Source organism: Trichechus manatus, unplaced genomic scaffold (assembly GCF_000243295.1).
Source record: "Trichechus manatus latirostris isolate Lorelei unplaced genomic scaffold, TriManLat1.0 scaffold00001, whole genome shotgun sequence".
Taxonomy (NCBI): Eukaryota; Metazoa; Chordata; class Mammalia; order Sirenia; family Trichechidae; genus Trichechus; species Trichechus manatus.
In genome coordinates, this window is record NW_004443937.1 from 11,860,256 (window position 1) to 11,878,594 (window position 18,339).

An 18,339-nucleotide genomic window follows, 5' to 3' on the forward strand; every position below is an offset into this window, starting at 1 on the left:
AGGTGATCCTTTAAAGTTCACTTGGCTTTTCTTTTCTGTTTACTTAAATGCTGACTTCTAAGAATAACTGAAGGATTAGGAAGGTTTCTCCTCCCCAATTTGGCGGGTTCTCACCCTCCACCTACTCCTTTCTCACTCATTTACAACAATAATGCCATAAATACTGACCCCAGGGGCAGTCAAAGTGATCTGTAAATATCATACTAAAGTAAAGAGTTCTTTTTACTGCTATTAACACTGATAGATCTTGCCTCTGCCAGTAATTACTAGCAGGAACTTGCTCAATAACGTGGGGAGACACTGCTTTCTCTTTTTTTTTTTTAAGGAAGAAATGTTGAATTTCACAGGTTAGGGAACATACTGTCTTTCAAGTAGAAATAGGTGGAAAATAAACGTCAAAGTTATAAATAAATATGTGATTGGTGGCTAATTTGAAGCTTGGAGTATTCAGAGGAGTTGGGAGGTTGGGCGGTCTGCTGAAGGGAAAGAATCCCAGCACTACAACAATACTGGGTTCTCAGAAGCCTAGCAAAGGCAGGAGGACAAAGCTAAGGAAGGAGCATGTCAAGTACAAACCTTGCCTTTCAACACATTGCGTGGGGCAAGTCTCATACCTATGAAAGATCTCTACCTGCAGTGCCTAGATCATTCTCTACTCAGTACTCCAGTCTACTTCTATTATATTACAGACTAGGTAACCACTTACTTGTGTCCTGGTTTAGAAACAACCATCATATACAATGTTGTTTCAATGGGAAAATGTGTTGCCAGTACTAAACAAGTGACTTACAGAAGACCTTTTGGAAAATGTCTCATTTGTAAGCTGGGAACTGCACAGAGTTGAAATCAGCTCCTGCTGGATAGGGTTTGCCAGGTACTGTTTTCCAAGAGTCGCAGAAAAAACGAAGGAGCCTCATTGCAGGCAGTAATGTAGGATACTTGGCCAAATTCTCAGATTCAAATCTGGGTGACGCAATAAACAATACAATGGCAAAAAAGTGACAGGAGACTGGCTGAGGAATGGGGGAGACTAGCTGAAGAATGGGAGAAACTGGAGGCTGAGGAAGCTGGAGTCACACAGACCAAGGTTTACAACCTGAATCTCAGGAAGTAACTGTTTCTTTGCTCTTCTCCTCCTATCAGTTCATGGCTGGCTTCTTATCACTATTTAGATCTTACCTCAAATATCACCTTCTCAGAGGGTCTTCCTTGACTATCCATTACAAAGCCAGCCTTACCCTCACCATCAGTACCTGTTTTTACTCTTATCCTGACTTTCCCTTCTCTTCACAGCATTTACCATTATCTGAAATTACTGTATGACTGCTTTATTGTCTGTCTCTACCTGAAGAACATAAACTCCACGAGGAGCGTCACTCACGTCATATTCACTAGTGTACACCTAGAGCCTACCACACTGTATAACATGTGGAAAAGCACATAAAACATATTTGTTGAATACAAAAATAAACAGGGCTGTTATGTGAGGATTAAATGATGGAATGTCTGTCTGTCTACCCACCTATCTGAGAAGCCCTGGTGGCACAATAGTTAAATGCTCGGCGGTTAACTGAAATGTTGGTGGTTTGAACCCACCAGCCTCTCCACAGGAGAAAGATGTGGCAGTCTGCTTCTGTAAAGATTATAGCCTTGAAAACCCTATGGGGCAGTTCTACTCTGTCCTACAGGGTATGAGTCGGAATCGACTCAACGGCACAAAACAACATCCATGCACCCACCCCCCCACCCATCCACCCCATCCACCCCATCCACCCATCTACCCACCCATCCATCCGTCACCAGGCACAGTCCTGCTATACAGCAGCCCTTAATAAGTATTATAAAAGAAGCAAAACAGAAGATGATACAGTTATTAGTCAGCAAGTATTTACTGAACATTTTGCATGTGTCTTGTAGTGAAGGAGAAACATGGTCCTTCCAGGAGGCAAAGCAAAAATCAGGTAAAGATTGATTGCTGCTGTTGTTGATGTGTGCTGTCAAGTCAATTCTGACTCATAACAACCCTACAGGACAGAGTAAAACTGCCCAATAGCGTTTCCTAAGCTGTAATGTTTACAGGAGCAGACTGCCTGGTCTTTTTCCCATGGAGCTGCTGGTGGGTTTGATCCACCAACCTTTTGGTTAGTAGACGAGCACTTAACCACTGCATCATTAGGGATCCTTAAAAATTGATAACAATTTGAATCCTAACTTAACAAAGTCTGCAAACAGATGAAGACAGTTACATCATTAGATAAACTTCTGTTACTCAGTGTTCAGAATCTACCTGAGACTCTGCTGATACTGAGGACACGGGAAAACAGGGAGCGGTGGTAGCGGTGTGGGCAAAGTGCAGAATAGTCCTGCGTCTTCCCCCACAAAGTCAACCCTTCATAGAATGTTCCTGGTCCATCTTTTTTCAAGGGAGCAAGGAGTGGAACTTACCCTAGAAAAGTGATCCCCTTTTCCCACATGTTGTATGTAGGACCATTTATTCCGGTACTTGGCCATCCCACCTTTTGCTCCTCCACCTTTTGCTAAGAAGCAGGGATGTAAAGCCAGAAGCAACCATAAGACCTAGGTTATTTCACTTCCTTTCTCTCCAGTGTTACAACAGCAGCCGTAGCGGTGCTAGACACATTTTGGGAAGAAGACTAAAGAACAAGACCTGTAAGATCTCTTTCAGCATTAAATTTCCACAAAATCTTATCTGTACTGGGATTCAGAGGATGAGTAAATTGCTTTTACAATGTTTTGAGCATGGTGTTCTTTGACTCATACTTTAAAGTTGGGAAAGATGGTACATATTTAAGACAGTGGTTTTCAAACTATTTTTTTAACTAGCAGATGCCCTTTTTTGTAAATGAAATTTTATACGGAATGCAAATGTGGCACTCCTCTGGTTGTGGCAGGGGGACAGGCCAGAGGCTCTATCCTTATAGCTTCTCCCTTTCCTTTCTGAAGGAGTCCCTGACATTTCTGAGATACACATATCGTTTAAGAAAAAAGGAAAAGGAAGTTAACATTTAGATAAATAAATGAAAAAAATAAAGAAATGAATGGGAAAGAAGAGAAAGTTTTTCCTTACTGTGGAGGGAGGAGTTGAGTTGGAAAATCAATACTTCGTAACCATTTAGCAAAGACTGGTTCCAGCAAGATTCATCATTAGATGATAAATCTAGGAGGGCAAGTTTTATCAGAAGCAGAATATTTGTGTGATTTTCAAACGTCTCCCCATAGAAGGAGTGCAACATTGCTTCTGAGGGGGAAACATTAGTTGTTGTTAGGTGTGCAGAATCAGTTCTGACTCATAGCGACCCTATGTACAATGGAACAAAACATTGCCCTGTCCCGTGCCATCCTCAAAATCATTGTTATGCATGAGTCTATTGTTGTAGCCACTGTGTAAATCCACCTTGTTGCGGGTCTTCCTCTTTTTTGCTGACCTTCCAAGCATGATGCCCTTCTCCAGGGACTGATCCCTCCTGATAGTATGTCCAAGGTCTGTGAGACGAAGTCTCGCCATCCTTGCTTCTAACGAGCATCCTGGCTGTACTTCTTCTAAGACAGACTTGTTCGTTCTTTTGTCAGCCCATGGTATATTCAGTATTCTTTGCCAACGCCATAATTCAAAGGCATCAATTCTTCTTTGGTCTTCTTTATTCATTGTCCAGCTTTCACAAGCATATGAGGTGACTGAAAACACCAAGGCTTGGGTCAGGCGCACCTTAGTCCTTAAGGTGACATCTTTGCTTTTTAACACTTTACAGAGATCTTTTGCCACAGATTTGCCCAATGCAATGTATCATTTGATTTCCTAACTGCTGCTGCCATGGGCGTTGATGGTGGATACAAGTGAAATGAAATCCTTGACAACTTGAATCTTTTCTTTGTTTATCATGATGCTACTTGCTGGTACGGTTATGAGGATTTTTGTTTTCTTCATATTGAGGCGTAATCCATACTGAAGACTGTGGTCTTTGATCTTCATCAGTAAGTGCTTCAAATCCTCCTCACTTTTAGCAAGTAAGGTTGTGTCACCTGCATAATGCAGGTGGTTAATGAGTCTTCCTCCAATCTTGATGCCCTGTTCTTCTTCATATAGTCCAGCTTCTTGGATTATTTGCTCAGCATATAAACTGGATAAGTATGGTGAAAGGAAACAACCCTGACGCACACCTTTTTTGATTTTAAACCATGCGGTATCCCCTTGTTCTGTTCGAATGACTGCCTCTTGGGCTAAGTACAGGTTCCTCATGAGCACAATTAAGTGTTCTGGAAGTCTGATTCTTCACAATGTTATCCATAACTTGTTATGATCCACAGAGTCGAATGCCTTTGTATAGTCAATAAAACACAGGTAAACATCTTTCTGGTATTCTCTGCTTTCAGCCAGGATCCATCTGACATCAGCAGTGATATCTCTGTCGCACATACTGTTCTGAATCTGGCTTGAATTTCTGGCAGTTCCCTATGGATATACTGCTGCAACCGCTTTTGAATGAACTTCAGCAAAATTTTACTTGTGTGTGATATTACTGATGTTGTTTGGTAATTACTACATTCTGTTGGATCACCTTCCTTTGGAATGGGTACAAATAGGGATCTCTTCCAGTCAGTTGGCCAGGTAGCTGTCTTCAAAATTTCTTGGCATAGATGAGTGAGCACTTCCAGTGCTGCATCTGTTTGTTTAAACATCTCAGTTGGTATTCTGTCAATTCCTGGAGCTTTGTTTGTTGTCAATGCCTTCAGTGCAGCTTGGATCTCTTCTTTCAGTACCATGGGTTCTTGATCATATGCTACCTCCTGAAATGGCTGAATATTGATCAATTCTTTTTGGTAAAGTGACTGTGTATTCCTTCCATGTGCTTTTGATGCTCCCTGCGTCATTCAATATCTTGCCCATAGAATCCTTTGAAATTGCAACTGGAGGCTTGAATTTTTTCTTCAGTTCTTTCTGCTTGAGAAATGCTGAGTGTGTTCTTCCCTATTGGTTTTCTATCTCCAAGTTTCTGCACATTTCATTATAATACTTTACTCTGTCTTCTTGAGTTGCCCTTTGAAATCTTCTGTTCAGCTCTTTTACTTCATCATTTCTTCCCTTCACTTTAGCTACCTGATGTTTAAGAGAAACTTTCAGAGTCTCTTCTAACATCCATTTTGGTCTTTTCTTTCTTTCCTGTCTTTTTAATGACCTCTTGTTTTCTTCATGTATGATGGATGCCCTTGATGTTATTCCACAACTCGTCTGGTGTTCGGTCTTACTGTTCAATGCATCAAATCTATTATTGAGACAGTCTCTAAATTCAGGTGGGATATACTCAAGGTCATACTTTGGCTCTCGTGGACTTGTTTCAATTTTCTTCAACTTGAACTTGCATATGAGCAATTGATGGTCTGTTCCGCAGTTGGCTCCTGGCCTTGTTCTAACTGATGATATGGAGCTTTTCCATCGTCTCTTTCCACAGATGTAGTTTATTTGATTACTGTTATTCTATCTGGCAAGGTCCATGTGTATAGTCACCATTTGTGTTTTTGGAAAAAGGTATTTGCAATGAAGAAGTCGTGGGTCTTGCAAAATCCTATCATGTGATCTCCAGCATTGTTTCTATCACCAAGGCCATATTTTCCAACTACCAACCCTTCTTCTTTGCTTCCAACTTTCATATTCCAATCACCAGTAACTATCAATGCATCCTGACTGCATGTTTGATCAATTTCAGACTGCAGAAATTGGTAAAAATCTTCAATTTCTTCCATCTCTGGCCTTAGTGGTTGGTGCACAGATTTGAACAATAGTCGTATTAACTGGTCTTCCATGTAGACATATGGATATTATCCTATTACTGATGGCATTGTACTTCAGGATAGATCCCGAAATATTCTTTTTGATGATGAACTTGACGCCATTCCTCTTCAATTTGTCATTCCCGGCATAGCAGATCATATTATTGTCTTATTCAAAATGGCCAGTACCAGTCCATTTCAATTCACTAATGCTAGGATATCGATTGTTATGTGTTCCATTTCATTTTTGATGACTTCCAGTTTTCCTAAATTCATACTTCATGCATTCCACATTTGAATTATTAATGAATATTTGCAGCTGTTTTTTTCTTATTTTGAGTTGTGCCACATCAGCAAATGAAGGTCCTGAAAGCTTGACTCCATCCATGTCGTTAGGGTTAACTCTACTTTGAGGAGGCAGCTCTTCTCCAGTAGCATTCTGAGTGCCTTCCAACCTGAAGGGCTCATCTTCTGGCACTCTATCAATATTCTGCTGCTATTCATAAGGTTTTCACTGGCCAGTTTTTTCAGAAGTAGACTGTCAGGTCCTTCTTACTGGTCTTAGTCTGGAAGTTCAGCTGAAACCTGTTCACTAAGGGTGACTCTGCTGGTATTTGAAGTACCTGTGGCAAAGCTTCCAGTATCACAGCAACACGCAAGCCGCCAAACAGTATGACAAACTGACAGGCACAAAGAGGGGAAATGTTACTAGCCTGTATACTTCAAAAATGTCACGTAACACAAAGAAAGGCTAAGGAAATGTTTCAGATTAAAAGGTAAAAGAGACATGACAACTAAATATATATATGATCTTCAACTGGCCCACATACTTGAGGGAAAAAATGCCATAAAAAACATTATTAGGACAAATGACAACATTTGGAATATGGTTTGTCAATTGGATAAAAGTATCGGTGTTAAATTTCTAGATTTTTATCACTGGACTATGGTTATGTAAGAGAATGTTCTAGTTTAGGAAAAAAACATACTGAAGTATTATGGCCTAAAGAGGGCATGATATGGGCAACCTAATCCTAAACAGTTCATAAAGAAATAAATACTACTATGTATTCACGTATTTAAGTTGAAAATCAAGTTGACGGCAACTAACAACAACATTTATGTACACAGAAAGCAGTGGCTCTTAGACTGAGGTCCCTGGAGGAGCATCAGCAGCCCCTGGATGCTTGTTAGAAATGCCAATTCTTAGGCCCCACCCCAGACCTGCTGAATCAGTTGTCGTGGGGTTGGGGCCTAGCAATCTGTGTTTTAACAAGCCATCCAGTGGATTCTGATTCATGCTAAAATTTGAAAACCACTGATACTGAGAGAATGATAAAACAATGTGGTGAAATGTTAAAAAATTGGTGAATCTGGCTAAAGGATATAGCAGAGTTTTCTCTATTATTCTTGTAACTTTTCCTTAAGTTTGAATTATTTTCAAAATAAAAATTAACAACAGCAACAAAAAGATGAACCCTGGGCAATGTCTGAAGAGATGTGGAGAGAACACCCTGGAGGCAAGAAGGCAAATCCCCTAATTCAAGGAAGTCATGAAAGTTAGAACTAAAGTTGCAGCAACTTCAATCCAGAGTAGGAAGCAGGATATTTGCAAGGTCTTCCAACAAAAAAATCTCCTTGCAGAGAATGGACACAGGCTATACTAACCTGAATAGGAGAGTCTGGCAATCTCTATAAAGAGCTCTTCTTCTGAAAAGCTTTCGGGGAGTAGTAGGAAAGCAGCATTCACAGCGCTCTTCAGATTTTTATCAAGGGCTGCCCTAAGAGTGGCATTCTCATTCATTGCTACGATTTTCACCTGAAAAAAAAAAGCAGACCATTCAGAAGAAAAATTCCAGAAGTAAAGTATTGCTCAAGCTATGGGTGTGCACATGTACTTGAACTCTCCCAAACTTTTAGCACTGAAGATCTTGGAATATCAGGCCAGTTAAAAAGAAGAAATTAGTATCCTAATAAGCAATCCCAGAGTCTCCTGTTTTATGCCAAAGTCAGAGAAATCATAACACAGGAAAGGATCAAAATGCCAACGAAGACAAAATAAATATTCCTTTTGAAAAAGGAAACTCATCATGGGTTTTGAAAAAGAAATCAGTACAAGGGGAGCAGACATCCTTTGGAAACTTTAATTTTTAAAATTATTTTCTAATCTCACTGTTCTTCACTTAATTTTCAGGGGACAAAAGCATTTAACTTCTTTATTTAGAACTGATCTCTGTTCTTGCCTATATATATAACCTCAGCAGTTTATGTTCTATTTCATGATCTCTAGATAAACTGATTTTGAAGTTGACTAAGGAAAAAGAAAATTACGTACCGTAGAAAGAGCATGGGTTTTGGAGACAGGTCTGGGTTCAAGTTCAGGTACTTACTAGCTGTGTGAGTTTGGAAAATTACATCTCTGAACTTAAGTCCTCATCTCTACAATGAAGATAACAGATTTGCATTAAAACACTGTCACAAAGATTGAATGAGATAATATATGTAAAGTGTCTAGGTGTCATGGATTGAACTGTGTCCCCAAAAAATATCTGTCAATTTGGCTAGGCCATGATTCCCAGTACTGTGTGGTTGTCTTCCGTTTTGTGATTTTAATTTTCCTATGTGTTGGAAATCCTAATCTCTGCCTGTGGTTAATGAGGAAAGATGAGATTACGTTAAAGAGGATTAGGGCGGGATTGTAACACCCTTACTAAGGTCACATCCCTGATCCAATGTAAAGGGAGTTTCCCTGGGATGTGGCCCGTACCACTTTTTATTTTATAAGAGATAAAAGGAAAGGGAAGCGAGCAGAGAGTGAGGGACCTCATACTACCAAGAAAGCAGCGCTGGGAGCAGAGCGTGTCCTTTGGACCTGTGGTTCCTGCACTCAGATGCTCCCAGACCAAGGGAAGACTGACGATAAGGACCTTCCTCCAGAGCTGACAGAGAAAGCCTTGCCCTGGAGCTGATGCCCTGAACTTGGACATTTAGCCCACTTTACTATGGAGAAATAAATTTTTCTTTGTTAAAGCCATCCACTTGTGGTATTTCTGTTATAGCAGCACTAGATGACTAAGACACTAGGATACTATCGAATGTTTTGCTTAAATTAATAAATGCTTATTGATTCTTTCCCTTCCCTTTCACTAGCTACCAAGTTTACAGTTCCTCTTGAAGAGGGTTTTTCTTCTAAATATACAGCAGAAGCTGCTGCTTTTGAAACTACCCCAAATCCATTAAAATACAAAGAGGTCCAGTCTGTTCCGAAATTCTGAGTTTTAAAGGTCTTAACAGTATAAGAGAATGTGCTCAAGTCCCAGCTCCCTTTCTCACTATCTCTGTGACTAGGGATATAATTCCTTATCAGTAAAATGGGGGTTAATAACAGAACCAAGCTCATAAGGTGGTTGGGAAGATTAAACGAGATATTGCATACAAACCCTTAGCATGTATTTGTGTCTCCTGGTGCACAATGCAAGAGTTTCTCTGGACCAGTGTGGTTCTCACACATGAGGGGGCATCAGAATCACCTGGAGGACTTGTTAAAATGCGTACTGCTGGGCCCCACCACCAGAGTTCCAGATTTAGAAGGCCTAGGTAAGGCCTCAAAATGTACATTTGTAACAAGTTCCTAAGTAAGCACATTTTGAGAACCACTGCTCTAAGGTATATACTTAAAAGTAGAACTGCCCAGCTGCTTTTCAGGGTGGTTGTACCAATTCACACTCCTGCTGTCATCTTTTTAAAACACCATGCTGTTTTTGACTGATTTTCTAAACCAGGAAAGGGTCTTCTTGTTGTTGTCAACTGTTGTCGAGTTGATTCTGACTCATAGTGACTCTACAGGATACAGTATAACTGTCCCATAGGGTTTCCAAGGCTGTACACTTTACGGAAGAAGACTGCCACATCTTTCTCCTGAGGAGCTGCCGGTGAATTGGAACCACCAACCATTCGGTTAGCAGCTGAGTGCTTTAACCACTGCACCACCAGGGCTCCTTAAAAGTCCTTAATAAGGACCCCTGTATATTGGAAATGTAGCCACCATCTCTAAACCATTTAGTGCTGTCACCAAATTTTCCTCTAATCGTGGAAATCGGGGTTTAAGCTGCCTTTTATTTGCCAATTACCGATGATGATGTCTGACAATATTAAGATGGTACATAAAAGATACACTATTAAAAAAATCTCAAAATAAAATTAGAAAGCCAGGAAAGAGGAGAATAATGTCTATCCCAAGATATAATTTCTTCTCTCTCTTTTCTTATTCATTGTAACAAGCAGTATTATAAAACACATAACTATTTCATGAATGAGACTTAAGAACCTAAATTCTATCTTTTACCTTTTTTTTTCTCCTCCACTGTTTTTCTAAGGGAGTTTTCCTATGGCCAAACTCCCACATACTAGCTAAGCTGCTTGATTCAATACCACCACCTCCTCCCTTGTAATTACCAGTTAATTGCCCTTAATTAATCCTTTCAGCACTTGTGTAAGTTAAGCATTGTTGCAATCAACTGTGGAGAGTAAAATCAAGGAGCAGCCCAGGAACGTGACTGGCCCAAGGTTGCATAACATGTTGATGGCAAAAATCAGGGTAACACCCTATACTTGGCAAATGCAGCTCTAAATATTCTGAATTACTCTCACACATTCAGTTCGGGATCTGTTCTAGTTAACTTCTTATCTTGAAAGATGATGAAAACAAATTGTAAGGTCCTAAATAACTCCTGAATTTATTCCTTGAATAGCTTCACCAAACCTTTTATTCTTTATAGAATCATGGATCTAAGAGAGATTTCAAAAGAAGATTTACTCCAACCTCCTCATTTACTGATGGGGAATCAGAGGCCCAACGGGGTTAAAATATTTCCCCAAAGAAGTAGTGGCACACCCAGACCTGGCCCCAGGTCTTTTCTAGTGCTCATTCTACATCACTGGGATGCCTCCTCACTTCCAAACTCCCATTCTTCTTCCTCGTCCACCAGGTCCTTCTAAAGAATTCTTCTCCCTCTCTTTTTTGGATGGCTTTCACAGAAGGTCAGTGAAGTCAGAAGCTATTTTGAGATGCTAACAAATCAAAGACGCAATGAAAAGAGTAAGTCTGGGGAAATTCTCCTATTCAACAGACTACACTTGTTCTCTGAAAAGCTGTTCTACTTAGTTTATAAGAAAGCAGTCCGTTTGCTACTTTAGGTTCAGAGAGTGAAAATAAGAATATCCTTACTCAAAGGGAAAATGTCAGTTCAGAAGACTCTGCTATTATGCTGATCTGGTTCTTCATCGTAAGGTGAACTAGGAACTTGTCTCTGCAGCACTGCTAATTGTTGTTCAGAGTGAAAAGCCAATGAACTCTTGGGTGACTGCCAGAGAGGCCTGGGAAAAAAAGAAAGTCCTCAGATTTGTGAATAGCTGTTTGTATCTTGCTGGGAATGCCCCGACCTGAACTGCATAGATAACATTGGCATGACTGCCACAAGAAAATTTTACTGGAGAGAGGAAGGGGCAACGTTTGAAGGGACTTTCAAAAGCCCAACTCAAGAGATTTGTGAGTACCTTTCAAAATAGAAAAAAGGAGAAAGTCACGTGTGGTCTCCTCTATAACAGTCACATGAAGAGAGGTCTTAAATTGCAAAGAGTGAAGTTCAAGCCACAAAGAACACAGACGGCCCTACCTAGTGTTCAAATACGCAGTCACTAACCAAATGCCCCTTTCCGCAGAACTTTTCCATCCAAATGACCAGAAAGGCTAACTCTTCTCAATGGTCAGTGCTTGAGGAGGAAGAAGAAACAGGGAACGTCAGAGCTGGATGAAGCCTTGTTAATTATCTACTTGTTGGACTGTGGGCTCTTCGAGGACAAGCAATGTGGTGTCTTGTTCTTTTTTTTTTATTCCTTTGGCACACATGAAGAGGAAACCTAGTTGTCTTTTGAATAAGTAAATGAATAGCTCAATCTTTGCATTTCAAAGGCTAGAGGCCCAAAGATTTGCTCACAGCTGGGCAGAGCCAAGACAGTAGCCAGGTTTTCCAACTCCCAGTTGAGGGATCTTCTATATAGCTGAGATTTTTCTATCTACAAAAATTAAAACAATAAAGCTGAAACATGGTGATAGCTGCACAACTCTGAATATACTAAAAACTAATGGAGTGTATGGTATGTGAATTATATTTCAATAAAGCTGTTATAAAAAATAAAGCTACAATACTAGCAAATAAAAGAAAAAATAAATTGCAATGAATACATTAGCTAAATTAAAATCCCCTTAACAAGGAAGCAAAAAAAACCATTATATGTCAATGTGAATGCTTTAAAAGTTCAAAGCAAAATTATCTACACACAAAAACAATGTGAAGTATAAAAATCCAAACTTATGTTAAATAAATCAGGAAACAATTATTAATATTACTGTAGAGTTCTTTTGATTTAAATAAGATTGGCCACAAGGTTCTATTATATATTTTAAATCTCATGGTTCTTGAAGAAAAAAGACTCAAACTTAAGGCTGTGCTAGAAATAAAAATGGAGTATCTCTTCAATTATGAGTGAACTTAATGGAAAAATATGATAGAAATTTAATTTACACTCTACTTTTCCAGAAATGTCCATCTTTTTAAGTAAGGTATTCCTTTACATCCCTTTTAAAGACAAATTGCTAGTGATTGAGAAATTCTATTTCAACTGGCAATATGCTGGACACTGTTGGAGCTTTAGGCAATAAAATTTAACCTAACTCTTTCTTTTAAAACACGTAAAAAATTCACTCATGTTCTCATAATTCTTTCTTAAGATATTCACCTAATTTCCTTGTCCAAATGCTACCACTCTTTTCTTTCATCGGAGATTTGTTCCTTTATCAAGTTTGATTAATATTTGCTGCCACCTAGAGGTAAAAATAGTTTGCTTAAAGATAGTTATCACAGATTCTCTGGAAGGGACGACAAAAAACTGATGAACAGCGACTTCCACTGGAGAGGGAAATAGGCCAGGAGCGGATGTCATACACTCATTTACTATTTTTGACTTTTTTTCTTTACCTTGCATATGTTCAATACTTTCAAGTGATTTTTAAGAGAGTCAGCTTAATTTTCTTGCTGCAAGACTAATAAGCCTGAGGGAGAGTCATTGGCATCAATAACATTTTCTTCTCTCCAGGTAAATTCCAAGTTAGGTGAGAAATGCAGTTTTGCATGGTATGACTGTAGCTGCTACTACCTGTCTTGTATTGCTATTTTTATTTTATAAGGATATGTATGATGTTTAGATAAAATCTGAGGTCATTTCCAGGGCTTAGATTTTGACATTTCATGGCATTTCAGTTTCTAAAGCCAATTTCTTTTTTCAAATTTTAAATGTTCCAAGCATAAAGCATAGTACAGAGAATAATACAAAATTTTCACATTCAGTATCTCATTTGCTCTCCAAATAACTCTGAGATAGGCCAGGACAGAGAGAAGGGGAAGAAGATCCGCTGAGTGTTATTAAGTGTGAGGCATTTCAGAACCCTTCTGGAGTCCAGTGGTGTCCCTAGGGAGGTGTGGGGGCCTCCATCAGAACTGTCATTATTACCCGATTACGATGACGCTTCAAATCACGCGATGTCACCTGCACAGGCTACAAGCACGCACTGTTGTTTTCGTTGCTGCCGGTGTTTTTACAGTCGCTGATTTTGTCAAATTTTCTGGGGTTTTGGCTACAATATTGTGGTAATTAGAATGGGGTGGGTGATATCATGAGTTACTGCACTGGATGACACCAACCCTCGTGATGCCACTGTGCCAGTGTTTATAAAGTCACTGATTTTTTTGTCACATTTTCTGGTGTTTTAGCTACGATGCTGTGGTAATTAGTATTTGTAAACCTACATCAATAACTTTTTTGAGAATGAAATAGTAACTAAAGGAAGAGAAGGAGTGACATATGAGAATTACGATTTATGAGTAACATCAGTACAAAAAACATTACTTAAGATTCTGTACGGTCTGATAGGGGACGAGGTCCATGGCGGGGGGTGACACCATGAGTTACCTGGGTGACACCAACCTAGTGACACCATTGCTGGGGTCAGTGTCTTAGCCTCACTCCACAGATGAGGGTCTACTGAGGCTCAGGGAGATTAAGCCAGGGGTGCAGGGTCACATAGCCAGGGAGTGTCAGAGCTGGAACCCAAATCCTAGGTCTGTCTCATTCTGAAACACCCGTGTTCTTTCCAGCACTACTACCGTGCTTCTAACTAACCTGCAATACCTTCATGAAGTAGGTAGGCCAAGTACTGCTATCCCTATTCTACAGGTAAATTAACTGAGCTTCAGAAAGATAGAACAAGTCACCAAAGTTCATATAAACAGCTAATAAGTGACAGGAATGGACATGATCCAACACTTCTAATCCCATGTTCATTACTCTTTCCACCAAGCTACATAATTTGTAAATTAAAAAAAAATCTTGGAAAGAAAATGAATATTTACAAATTTTCAATATTTGCTCAATTATGAGATTTACTAGTCATCTAGTCAAGAAATAAGAAATTCATTTATTTGGATATGAAATTATTTTGGTAAGTCTATTGCTTCTGGGGAGCCCTGGTGGCACAGTGGTTAAGGGTTCAGCTGCTAACCAAAAGGCTGGCAGTTCGAATCTACCAGCCACTTCTTGGAAACTCTATGGGGCAGTTCCGCTCTGTCCTATAGGATTGCTATGAGTCGGAATTGACTTGACAGAAATGAGTTTTTGGTTTTGGTTGACTGCTTCTGACCTTTTAAAGAAATGTTTTACTGAAAAATTACATCCAATAAAACGTGCAAGTCTTAAGGGTACAGCTTGATAAATTCTTACATACACACATAACCGTGTAACCACCACCCAGATGCAGTGTTTCTAGATGTTCCTGGACATTTTTATGAGCTACACTATTTAAATTTTAAGCCCAGGTGTAAGGCAAAAGAATCTCAACAGCCTATGTATATCAATAAAAAGATTTTTATGATATAAACCAACTAAGATTGCATAAATCTGATTTTTTTTTTTTTTGCTGTAACTGACTATAAAAGGAGGAACAGCTCAGTCACTGTGGGAGGCCCTTGGGGACAATCCATACACCCTGTTATAGGGCCCTAAACCCTCCGGTATTACAGTGAAATTTCTCCTTGTTGTGTCAAGTACATGAGATTAGCAACTGTGACTATTTTCCATAATTCTTAAACTATGAAAAGATCTCTTCTCAGAAAAGACATGCCTGCAAAAAGCAGGAAACGTGATATTTGCAAATACTTATTAAAAGGGCGAGTTCCCTCTCACTTTTTTCCCTGTTTCGTTTTCATTAGAGACCAGGGAAAAGCCTACTCCCCACAGCCTCCCTTAGTAGTGTCCCAAATGAGGTAAGAAAGTTAGGACTGATGTCACCACTGGCCTGAGGAGGATAATAAAAGGGGTCAGAACACCATTCCCTCTTGGAATGGCTACCTGGCTCATTCATTTATTCAACAAATATTTACTGACTGCTTACTATATGCCCGGTATTGTCCTCACAGCACTCACATCCTAGAAAAGAGGTAATCTGTGCCATGCTGATATAGTCTCCACTGACCCTTTGCCATCCTTGCCAAGCCCAAGTGAAATGAATCTCAGCCTCATCAATTCAACATAGTTGAAGAATCTTTACGGAGAGGGCAAAAGTACTGTGGGTAATACCTGGATATCGTTTGGTACTGGATTTTATACAGAGTAAAGGAATCTAAGGAGCCCTGGTTGCACAACGGTTAAGCATTTGGCTGCTTACCAAAAGGTCAACAGTTCGAATCCACCAGCCACTCCTTGGAAACCCTATGGGGCAGTTCTACTCTGTCCTATAGGGTCACTATAAGTCAGAATCGACTCAAAGGCAACTTTTTTTTTTTTTTTTTAATTTAAAGGAATCTAATGGGAGAAAGATGTGGCAGTCTGCTTCTGTAAAGATTTACAGCCTTGGAAACCCTATGGGGCAGTTCTACTCTGTCCTATAGGGTCACTATGAGTCAGAATCGACTCAAAGGCAATTTTTTTTTTTTTTTAATTTAAAGGGATCTAATGGGAGAAAGATGTGGCAGTCTGCTTCTGTAAAGATTTACAGCCTTGGAAACCCTGTGGGGCAGTTGTACTCTGTCCTATAGGGTCACTACGAGTCAGAACCAACTTGATGGCAATGAGTTTGGTTTGGGTAAAGGAATCTAAACTTATGGCTATTTCCTGAAGTTTTATCTTATTGCAATCAAATGATCAAATTAAGGCCTAGCCTGGAGAGGAGACCAAAAAAAAAAAAAAAACGAAAAACCCAAACCAGTTGCTGTTGAGTCAATTCCAACTCATGGTGACCCCATGTGTGTCAGAGTAGAACTGTGCTCCATAGGGTTTTCAATGGCTGATTTTTCGGATGAAGATCACTAGGCCTTTGTTCTGTGGCACCTCTGGGTGGACTCAAACCACCAACCTTTTGGTTAACAGCCGAGTGCTTAACGTTTTGTGCTGCTCAGGGACTCCAAACCAGTTGCCATCGAGTTGATTCTGATTTATGGCAACCTCGTGTAGAACTGCACTCCGCAGGGTTTTAAATGGCTGTGATCTTTCAGTTCTCGGCAGAAAGGCCTGCCGATCTACTGCCTAAAGGTCATAGCCATTGAAAACCTTACGGAGCACAGTTCTGCTCTAAAACACATGGGGTTGCCATGAGTCGGACTTGACTCAACAGCAATTGGGTTTTTTTGTTGTTGTTTTTCTTTCATGGTACCTCTGGGTAGACTCTAATGGCCAATCCTTCAGTTAGTAGCTGGGCGCTTAACTGTCTGTGTCACCTAGGGACTCCTGAGGGAGGTGAGGCACCCTTACTCACCGGTTTTTGGAGTCGTCCAGCAATGTATAAGTTATTCCAGGTGAGGAGATCTTCAACCAGAATACTAGTGCTAATAACCCCGTATTTGATAAGCTAGAAAAGGAAAGAAATGAGCATGAAAACCAGCAAAATACCACATTGTAACTTAGGCTTTTTACAGAATATAAGGAGATCAAATTACTAACGAGAGTAGTACCTTGATTTCCAAAGTTATGCAAAATGCCTACCTTGTAAAGTTACAGATCTCCACCAAAACCCTTCATACACGTTTAGTGCCCAAGACTGATCTGGCTCTTCAAGTACATGAGGTGAGGTGACCACTACTTTAATGACATTAAAGGCAGAATGGCTTTTGGGGGCTATCTAGTACTGGTCCTCAGTGGAGTACATTGAAAAAACTGGTCCTTAACCACAGACAGATTGAGAAGCAGTGATGCAGTTTGGTCTCCTCATTTCAGGAAAAAGAAACTCAGGGCCCAGAGAGAACAAATGATGTGCCCAAGGTGACACTATTAGAAAGAGTGTCAAAACTAGGTCCTAGAATTTCAGTCTGTGTCTTCCAAAGTTCTTTTTACACCAGGTATAAGAAATTTTCTTTAATTAAAAGTTTTCACTGACATCCTTTATATAGCAAATTTCTCTTTCGCTATTGAGTATTTCAAACACTTTTATAAGCAAAAAAAAAAAAAAAAAAATCCAAAAAAGAAAATCTCTTTATCAGTGCTAAACACATGGAATTATGGTCAAGCTCATTTCAATAGTAAACTGACTGTAGTGCAACAGATTGCTTTTACATGGCCTTTCTTGCCATGTAACTCCCACCAAATGATTGGGTGGGACTATGCAAATAAGGTGCTAGTAGACCATCAAGGGGATTGGAAAGCTTGCTAATAATGCAAATAAGGTGCATGGCACACGTGCGGGGGTGGCACCATGCAAATAAGGTGCGTGGAATCTTAATGAAGGGATTGGTCAGTTTTGCCATCCCAGAGGCAGACGGGGTACCTCAATTCCACCAAGAAGAGAGAGGAACAGAGTATGTCCTTTAGACCCATAGCCTCTGCGCTGAGAACCTCCTAGACCCAGGAGACAGCGAGAGAGAGAGCTGTAACACCGGAGACAGCGCAAGACAGTGAGAAGTGGTAGCAGAGAGGCAGCGGCAGCAGAACCAGGAGACCAATGCGAGATGGCACAGTGAGCTTCCCAGACCACAGAGTAAGGTGGTTACAGTGGGTGTATGACCCATGGAGCAAGGGAGCTGAGTGCCTTCAGGCAGGAGGCTTCCTGGTGGAGTGGAGTGCCTCTGGGCACTTGTTGGCAGAGCTAGGCTTGCCAACCCACAGAGCAAGAGAGCTGAGTGCCTCTGGGGTCGAGGCTTGCTAGTGGAATGAGATGCCCCCAGGGAACTTATTGGCAGAGCTAAAGAGCTTTGTAATACTTGCCCAAGCAGGGCAGAGACCGGACCAAGGGGCTGAGGGGCCAAGGGCTAGAGAGAGGCCTGTCTGCAGGCATGGCTGAGAAGAGGCTGTCCTGATCAAAGAACTGAATCCTGAATTATAACCTGTTACTTCTCTAATAAACCATGTAACTGTAAGTACAGTTTGTGAGTTCTGTGTGGCCATTACAATGAATTATCGAACACAGCAGAGAAGCAGAGAATGCCGTGGGAGGGACAGCTGGTGTCAGAA

At 40.3% G+C, this 18,339-nt stretch overlaps 1 protein-coding gene across 3 annotated transcripts in view; it reads right to left on the minus strand.

Annotated features, from left to right (window-relative positions):
* Positions 1-18,339, minus strand: part of TAMM41 (TAM41 mitochondrial translocator assembly and maintenance homolog) — a 65,769-nt gene that overhangs the window by 40,764 nt on the left and 6,666 nt on the right. The window contains exons 2-4 of one of the 3 annotated variants that reach the window (XM_023739669.1): positions 16,652-16,744; positions 8,123-8,226; positions 7,456-7,606 (exon numbers count right to left, since the gene is read on the minus strand). In XM_023739669.1, coding sequence (XP_023595437.1) covers positions 7,456-7,591 — 136 coding nt within the window. In that variant the 5' untranslated portion in view covers positions 7,592-7,606; positions 8,123-8,226; positions 16,652-16,744. Of the gene's footprint in view, positions 1-7,455; positions 8,227-16,651; positions 16,745-18,339 lie in introns of all 3 variants that reach the window. The other 2 variants (XM_023739628.1, XM_012554297.2) reach the window with 2 other exon arrangements.